Source organism: Leptopilina boulardi, unplaced genomic scaffold (genome assembly GCF_019393585.1).
Source record: "Leptopilina boulardi isolate dan_hultmark-lab unplaced genomic scaffold, ZJU_Lbou_2.1 LbouV2_87, whole genome shotgun sequence".
Classification (NCBI taxonomy): domain Eukaryota; kingdom Metazoa; phylum Arthropoda; class Insecta; order Hymenoptera; family Figitidae; genus Leptopilina; species Leptopilina boulardi.
In genome coordinates this window covers 1-8,697 of record NW_026138035.1, presented here as the reverse complement: position 1 = coordinate 8,697, position 8,697 = coordinate 1, and the positions used below count along the sequence as shown (strand labels likewise).

The 8,697-nt window shown below is 35.1% G+C and overlaps 3 protein-coding genes across 3 annotated transcripts; all 3 read left to right on the top strand.

Moving 5' to 3' along the window:
- Positions 1-1,086: 1,086 nt before the first annotated feature.
- LOC127290826 (uncharacterized) lies at positions 1,087-2,460 on the top strand. The gene has a single exon (XM_051319641.1). It carries the CDS (start codon positions 1,087-1,089, stop codon positions 2,458-2,460), a length of 1,374 nt encoding a protein of 457 aa, XP_051175598.1.
- A 120-nt stretch (positions 2,461-2,580) lies between these two features.
- On the top strand, positions 2,581-3,473 carry LOC127290825 (uncharacterized). Its single transcript, XM_051319640.1, has 2 exons — positions 2,581-2,693; positions 2,765-3,473. The coding sequence occupies exons 1-2, from the start codon at positions 2,581-2,583 to the stop codon at positions 3,471-3,473; spliced, it is 822 nt and encodes a 273-aa protein (XP_051175597.1).
- A 42-nt stretch (positions 3,474-3,515) lies between these two features.
- LOC127290829 (uncharacterized) lies at positions 3,516-6,214 on the top strand (the record flags this gene model as incomplete). Its single annotated transcript, XM_051319645.1, has 4 exons — positions 3,516-4,287; positions 4,481-4,843; positions 4,910-5,062; positions 5,126-6,214. Coding segments are annotated over exons 1-4 (2,377 nt in total), but the record flags the coding sequence as incomplete, so codon positions are not given.
- Between the last annotated feature and the right edge of the window lie 2,483 nt (positions 6,215-8,697).

Below are 8,697 nucleotides of genomic sequence, written 5' to 3'. Positions count from 1 at the left end.
TCCATGTAGGCAAAGGAATTAAGGCCAGGTCCAAGTGAGGCAGCGCCATCTACATTGAAACTAAAATTTTGGAAAATTTTCAACAGCCTTTTCTTTAAAACAAGAAGGTAAAATGCTTTTTCCTTTATGGATAATTGATTATTGGCAAGATATACACCAGCTAAAACTTTTTTTGAGTTATAATAATGAAAAATATTTCATTTCAATAAATTAAATATGAGCACTTTCTTCACAAAAACTGTAACAATACTTTCTCAGAAATTACAATAAAAAATGCAATTTCCATTTGGAAAATTAATAAACGCTAAAAAATACGGATTTTATGTTAAATTACACAGTGGGACATATGTTTCTTTCGTTAAATATATAAAAATTAAACTTTACAAAGTCATTACGTGAAATAGCAAAATTTGAAATTTGTGTCTCTTTTTATGATTCATCAAAAAATTACAAAAACCAATCTTAAACTTTGATATCTCTGTGAGTGTTATATAAATATTTTCATGTCTGCTATAACATTACACTGTTACAAGAAAATGATTCCGCAAATGAAATGTTAAAACTTTAGATTCCAAAGTAAGTTTGCCCGCAGAGGGACAACTTATGTGCGTCGTATGTAGTCGTATCTGCGAAGTTTTTAGTTTCTGTTTGTCTTTCGTACGCATCATATAGAACCGCTCTGTAAAAATCGCTTTACCTGTTTTATCTCAAATAAGTTAATAAATTCAGTGTTAATTTTACTTTCACTATCTTATTCTCCTTTTTTTCACAAGTCCTTTATGTTAAACTGTTTAAATTCATAACATGGTCCTTCGAGCCGGATTTCCAAAAAGGAGAAAAGAAAGTGAAATCAGTGCTTTGTGTTAAGTGACGCTTAAGGGATTTTTCCTTTATATATTGCATTTTTTTATTCTCTCAAGTGACTTGAATAGTCAAAAAGTACTTTTTTTAAGACTTTATTGTGTTTTTTCCGCAATATTTTGGTGCTATTTTACTTTTTTTCTCAGTATCGAGAACCTTTTTTCATGAAAAATTTTTTTCACTATATTTTACTTAGCGTGGTCGGCTATTTTTCCTGTAACAAACATGGCCACGACTAGTTATGAACGAGTGTTAAGTGACCAAGAAACTCTATTTAACTCTATCGAAAAGATTGTTAATCGTGTTTTAAATTACGAAAATCCACCTCGACAACTGTTGTTAGGACGCCTAACAAATTTACAAGATTGCTGGCTGAGGTGTCGACAAAATCATGCCGCTTTACTTGCAAATCCTCCAATAATAGATCCTCCTAATCAAGCCGAAGGAGGAGAGACAACAATTACAATTTATAATTCTGATGAGTTTAATCAGATTGAGGACTTGTATGAGGAGGCCATATACCACATACTTAGCAGTCTTCCTGAGCCACCGCCCATGCCGGTACAAGACCGTTCTCAACCACCAGATCCAGATGCAACGCCACGAGGAGCATCATCATCTGTAAAACTTCCTCGCATTACTATACCCACTTTCTCAGGTTCGTATTGTGAGTGGCTCACCTTTAGAGATCTGTTTAAATCTCTTGTAATTGACAACGATCGCTTGTCGGATGCAGAGCGTCTTCATTATCTCAAATCATCTCTTAAAGGTGAGGCATTAATAATTGCTCAAAATCAACCAGGGACAGATGGCAATTTTCAGAATATTTGTGAAAATCTCGAAACTCGTTATAGTAATTCTAAAGTTTTAATATATGAATATTTAAAAAAGATTGTTGAATTGCCACCTGTCACATCAGATTGGTTGAATAATTTAAAAACTATGCGTAACGTTGTTATTACTGCGACATCTGCTTTAAAAAGTCTAAAACGTCCTATCGATGAAGGGAATGATTTGTTAGTTTTTATGTTAATAAACAAGTTAGATAAAATTTCTCGTGATCAGTGGGAATTGTCAATTAGTGAAGAGACAGATCCTCCCTCTCTCGATCAATTTGTTAAATTTCTTGATTCTCGAATTCGCGCTTTAGAAGCTACAGTAGATATTAAAAAGCGTCCTGAAAGTAAAAATTCAAATCATTCGCAGTCGGTACTCAAGAAGGTACACACGCATCAAAACTCAACAAAGTTTGTATGTCCAATGTGTAACAGAGAACATAACCTCTATGCTTGTTCTGTATTTAAAGAAAAAACAATTGATGAACGTTCTGAATATTTAAAGGCTAATTCACGATGCTTCAACTGTTTAGGTAAGCATAATCGCAATTTATGTCAGAGCCGAAAATTTTGTAATATTTGTAAAAAGCCTCATCATTCTTTATTGCATCGCGATAATAAAAATTTGTCACAAAGTCGCGAATTAAAAACTGATCATAGCGTTTCAGAATCAAATCAAGTGTCTGATGATGTGGCGATTTCATCGCATTTGAACTCGTCTAAAAATACCGCACTACTGTTCTGTTGGGAACCGCTCGAGTGATGGTTGAGGCGCCTGATGGCCGCCGCGTTCATGTCCGCGCTCTTCTTGACCAAGGGTCAGAAGATACGTTTTTGTCCGAATTAATTGCTCAATTATTACGTCTTCCACGCAAAAATACGAATGTTACAGTGTCCGGTTTGGGAGGAAGTTGTACGAATAAAATCCTTTATTCCGTTCCTATCACTATTTAAACGATTAAACCTTGTTCAACCACGCTCCAAACTCAAGCATTCGTACTTCCAAAAATCACTGCATATGTTCCAGCTGAATTTACCCTTTTAGAAATTCCTGAAAATCTTTAAAGTCTCGAACTTGCCGATCTAAATCCATGGGAAAGTGACCGGATCGATTTGCTGATTGGAGCCGATCTGTACGCTCAATTGCTCAAACCTGAGATTTGTCCTGGACCACGTGGAGATCTCGTTGCTCAGTCAACTATATTTGGTTGGATCTTATCAGGACCACTACAAGGATCTCCTCTTCAAAGTTATCACATTAATGTCCACTTTTCCATGGAAACCCGAGTTGACGAAAGCTTGCGTCAATTTTGGGAATTGAAAGAGATACCAGCAGTGAATTTAATGACAAAAAAAGAAATTGAATGTGAGCATCATTTTATGGAGACACATTCTAGAGACTTAAATGGAAAATATGTAGTTCAATTACCTTTTGATGATTCCCCCTCGAAATTAGGTGACTCTTATAACATAGCTCTCAATTCGTTGTGTAGAATAGAAAAAAGATTTACTCGTGATCCTCTGCTTGCTGAAAATTATCGTGATTTTCTAGGAAAGTATCAAGAGATGGGACATATGACTCCAGTTGACGTTGACCAGACTGATTCATCTCGTGTCTTTATTCCGCACCACCCTGTCGTTCGCGAAAGTAGCCAAACAACGAAAGTTAGAGTCGTCTTTAATGCTTCGAGTCCAACGTCCAACAAAACCTCGATTAATGACATTTTACACATCGGTCCAAAATTACAAACAGATATTTGCTCCATCATTTTATGATGGCGTCAATTTGAATTCGTGTTGTGTGCTGATATTGCTAATATGTTTCGCCAGATTCTCATCGATCCTGCCCATCAAAAATATCAATGTATTTTGTGGCGAGAAGCTCCTAAGTGTCCGATCCATGTGTTTGAATTAAATACTGTTACCTACGGAATGGTGTCTTCGCCATATCTTGCCATTCGCGTAATGAGACAGTTGGCACATGACGAAAAGGACAATTTTCCTTTAGCTGTTTCCGTGCTTTTGGAGCAAACCTACGTTGATGACGTTTTTCTTGGAGGATCGGATAAAACCTCCACACTCAAGGTGAGAGATCAAGTCATTAATATGACAAATGCTGGGGGATTCCCATTACGGAAATGGTTTAGTAATTCTCCTGATTTACTAGACGGATTGGATTCTGCTGATCATGGTTTAGCAGTTGAGATCCCTTTTGACGATTCTTCAGGTTTCAAAGTCCTCGGAATTTTTTGGAAACCGTCAGATGATGCCTTTCACTTCAAAACTTTTGAAATTCCTGAAGAACCTGCAACAAAAAGATCAATACTCTCGGCTACCGCGAAAATATTCGACCCAATGGGTTGGATTTCGCCTGTGACAATTATTGCAAAAATTCTTTTGCAAAAACTCTGGCTTCGAAAGCTAGACTGGGACGATTCTCTTTCCTCGGACTTGCTTAAAGATTGGAATCAATTTCGATCTTCATTGTCGGCCTTGTCAAATCTTTCAGTTCCAAGATGGACGCATAATTCTTCTGATGCAGTCTCGATACAAATCCATGGCTGCGTCGAGTGTCGCATATTCTGCAGTCGTATACTCTCAAATTCGGTCCGCTTCAGGTGATGTTTTAGTCAGTCTCCTCAGGTCCAAAACAAAAGTTGCTGCGCTCAAGACAATAAGCATCCCACGACTCGAATTATGTGCCGCAAGCCTTTTGTCTAAATTAATTCATTTTGTTATTGATTCTCTCGGTTTAATGAATTCTCAAGTTTTTTGCTGGACAGACTCTACAATTGTTCTCAGTTGGCTTCAGAAGCAACCAACTTCCTGGACTACTTTCGTTGCAAATCGTGTGTCAGGTATTTTAACGGAGTTGCCTGCAGCTACGTGGAATCATGTTCCTTCTAAGCAAAATCCCGCGGATTGTGCCTCACGTGGACTCTCAGCGGAGGACTTGTCAACCTTTTCCCTTTGGTCGGAGGGTCCCACTTGGCTGCTAGATTCACCGGAGACATGGCCTCGACGAAATTGTGGTCTGGAAACTACCGAAGAGTCTCGTATAGTTTCTCATCTGATCTACAATAACCTCGAACCTGATTGGCAATCACAACTGATGTCTCACTATTCATCTTGTGCACATTTATTGCGTGTGACTGCTCAAATTTTACGAGCTATTTAAGCCTTTAAACGCCAAATTTTGTTTTCGAATCAAGTGACGGCTACCGAAATCAACAATGCCGCTTTATTTTGGGTTGAATACGTTCAAGAAAATTCTTTTGCTCACGAAATTCAGTGTCTCAAGGAAGGAAAACCAATTCCCCCAAGTTCTCGCATACAAAAGTTCTCACCCTTTCTCGATGACAATGGTATCCTTAGATTGGGCGGACGACTACGCTAGTCTAAGTTATTGACTTACCAAAACCCACCAGATATTCTACCTAATCATCCGATTTCCTTTTTAATTTTGACACAATTGCACAAAAATTTATTACACGGGGGAGTTCAGTTGACTCTTTATATTGCTCGCACTCAATATTGGATTATTGGTGCGCGAAATCTCATTAAAGGAATTATCAGGAAATGTGTCACTTGCGTGAGAGACAAAGCGCGTGTTGAAAACCAACTTATGGGAGATTTACCTAGTGCTAGAGTATCTCCTTCTCGTCCTTTCTCTCATACCGAAATTGATTACGCGGGTCCATTTTTGGTCCGCTCTAGTTCGGGTCGCGGAACCAAGTCACATAAGGCTTGGATCGCTGTTTTTGTTTGTTTTTCTGTTAAAGCCATACATTTGGAGCTTGTTGACGATTATACGTCAGCTGCTTTTCTCGCAGCTTTGAGACGCTTTACCTTACGTCGAGGTTTGCCAACAGATCTTTATAGTGACAATGGCACGAATTTTCGCGGTGCTGATCGCGAATTGTCACATACATTTAAGCTCATTATGAAAGATCCGACGATTGCTTCTTACATGGCCTCAGACGGAATCACGTGGCACTTCATGCCTCCGTCTGCGCCGCATTTTGGAGGTCTGTGGGAAGCTGGCGTAAAAAATGTAAAATTTCATTTGCGTACATTATTATCAAACGCTACACCGACTTCCGAAGAATTAACGACTTTACTTTGTCAAATCGAATGCTGCTTAAATTCTCGACCTATTGTTCAACTAAACGAAGATCCAGAGAGTTGCGAAGCATTAACTCCTGGACATTTTTTAATCGGATCTGCGTTAAAAACTGTACCTGCGATATCTGTTCTGGATCTACCTGAGAACCACTTGTCGCGTTGGCAGTTTTATAAACGTGTCTTAGAACAGTTTTGGCGCTCATGGTCCAAAGATTATTTACAGTCACTGCAACAGCGAACAAAGTGGTTGTCAGAGCGAGTTAATTTGAAAATTAACGATGTTGTTTTACTACGAAATCCTAATCTCCCACCCGCTAAATGGGAATTAGGACGTGTCATTAAATGTATTCCCGGTCAAGACGGTCACGTTAGAGTCGTTCAAGTAAAGACGAGTGCGTCTGAATTTACTCGTCCAATCACACAATTAATTCGATTACCGTGCAACTATTCATAATATTTGTAACCTAATACGTATTCTTGTAATTTCGACAATTAGTTTTAAGTTCGTACCTTTTGTTCTATTGTGACCATTGCAATCTTAAAATAAGCTCGCAAGGTAGGCGGTATGTTTACGATTTCATCGCATTTCATTTACTTTTTTTTTAAATTTTATTTCGCGGTCTTTTTAAATCAAGGATGATTCCTTAGTTTGCCCGCAGAGGGACAACTTGTGTGCGTCGTATGTAGTGGTATCTGCGAAGTTTTTAGTTTCTGTTTGTCTTTCGTACGCATCATATAGAACCGCTCTGTAAAAATCGCTTTACCTGTTTTATCTCAAATAAGTTAATAAATTTAGTATTAATTTTACTTTAACTATCTAATGTGATTTTTAAAGGAACAACTATGTTACTATGTTATTTCTTAAACGAAATGTAACATCTGGAGTACCCAAAGCATGCAGTGGATCAGTTCAATGAAATTTACTATCCAATGAGTGTTCTGTTACAAGATTTATGTGTCAGATTACTTTATTTAATTTTAGTGCTAAAAAAATTGGTCATAATCATTTAAAAAGTTTTTTAAAAATATATGGAGACTTTATGTTAAATTACATAGTTGGACAATTGTTACTTTTGTTAATTATATATAAATTAAACTTTACAAAGTCATTACTTGAAATAGCAAAATTTGAAACTTGTGTCTCTTTTTATGATTCATCAAAAAATTGCAAAACCCAATAATCTTAAACTTTGGTTTCTCTGTGAATGTTATATAAATATTTTCTTTACTGCTATAACATTATACTGTTACAAGAAAATAATTCCGCAAATGAAAAGTTAAAAATTAGATCCCAAAGTAAGTAGTAGATTAGTTCGATGGAATTATTTATCCAGAAAGTTCTCAGTTCCAATTTCTGTATTTCTCAACCTAATTTATGTGATTTTTAAAGGAACAACTATGTTACTATGATAATTATTAAACGAAATGTAACATCTGGAGTACCACAAGAATGCAGTGGATGAGTTCAATGAAATTTACTATCCAATAAGTGTTCTGTTATAAGATTTTTAAGTCAGATTCTTTTATTAAATTTTGTTGCTAAAAAAATAGGTCATAATCATTGAATAAGTTTTTTACAAATATAAGGATATTTTATGTTAAAATACATAGTTGGACATTTGTTACTTTTGTTAATTATATATAAATTCAACATTACAAAGTCATTATGTAAAATAGCAAAATTTGAAATTTGTGTCTCTTTTTATGGTTCATCAAAAAATTGCAAAACCCAATAATTTTAAACTTTGGTTTCTCTGTGAATGTTATATAAATATTTTCTGTACTGCTATAACATTACACTGTTACAAGAAAATGATTCCACAAAGGAAAAGTTAAAACTTTAGATCCCAAAGTATGTAGTAGATCAGTTCAATAGAATCATTTATCCAGAAAGTTCTAATTTCGGACTTCCTTATCTCTCAACCTAATTATTGTAGTTTAACAAAGAAGTAGAATGTTTAAATTTTGATTCCGTAAATGAAATGAAAAATGTTGGGTAAATGTTATATAAATATTTTCTTTTCTGCCAAAACATTACACTGTTACAAGAAAATAATTGCGCAAATGAAAAGTTAAAACTTTAGATCCCAAACTTAAGTAGTAGATCAGTTCAATACAATCATTTATCCAGAAAGTTCTCAGTTCGGAGTTCTCTATTTCTCAACCTAATTATGTAGTTTAACAGAGAAAAAAAATGTTTAAATTTTGATTCCGTATATGAAATGAAAAACATTGGGTACCGTAATAATGTAGTAGATTAGTTCGATGGAATTATTTATCCAGAAAGTTCTCAGTTCCAATTTCTGTATTTCTCAACCTAATTTATGTGATTTTTAAAGGAACAACTATGTTACTATGATAATTATTAAACGAAATGTAACATCTGGAGTACCACAAGAATGCAGTGGATGAGTTCAATGAAATTTACTATCCAATAAGTGTTCTGTTATAAGATTTTTAAGTCAGATTCTTTTATTAAATTTTGTTGCTAAAAAAATAGGTCATAATCATTGAATAAGTTTTTTACAAATATAAGGATATTTTATGTTAAAATACATAGTTGGACATTTGTTACTTTTGTTAATTATATATAAATTCAACATTACAAAGTCATTATGTAAAATAGCAAAATTTGAAATTTGTGTCTCTTTTTATGGTTCATCAAAAAATTGCAAAACCCAATAATTTTAAACTTTGGTTTCTCTGTGAATGTTATATAAATATTTTCTGTACTGCTATAACATTACACTGTTACAAGAAAATGATTCCACAAAGGAAAAGTTAAAACTTTAGATCCCAAAGTATGTAGTAGATCAGTTCAATAGAATCATTTATCCAGAAAGTTCTAATTTCGGACTTCCTTATCTCTCAACCT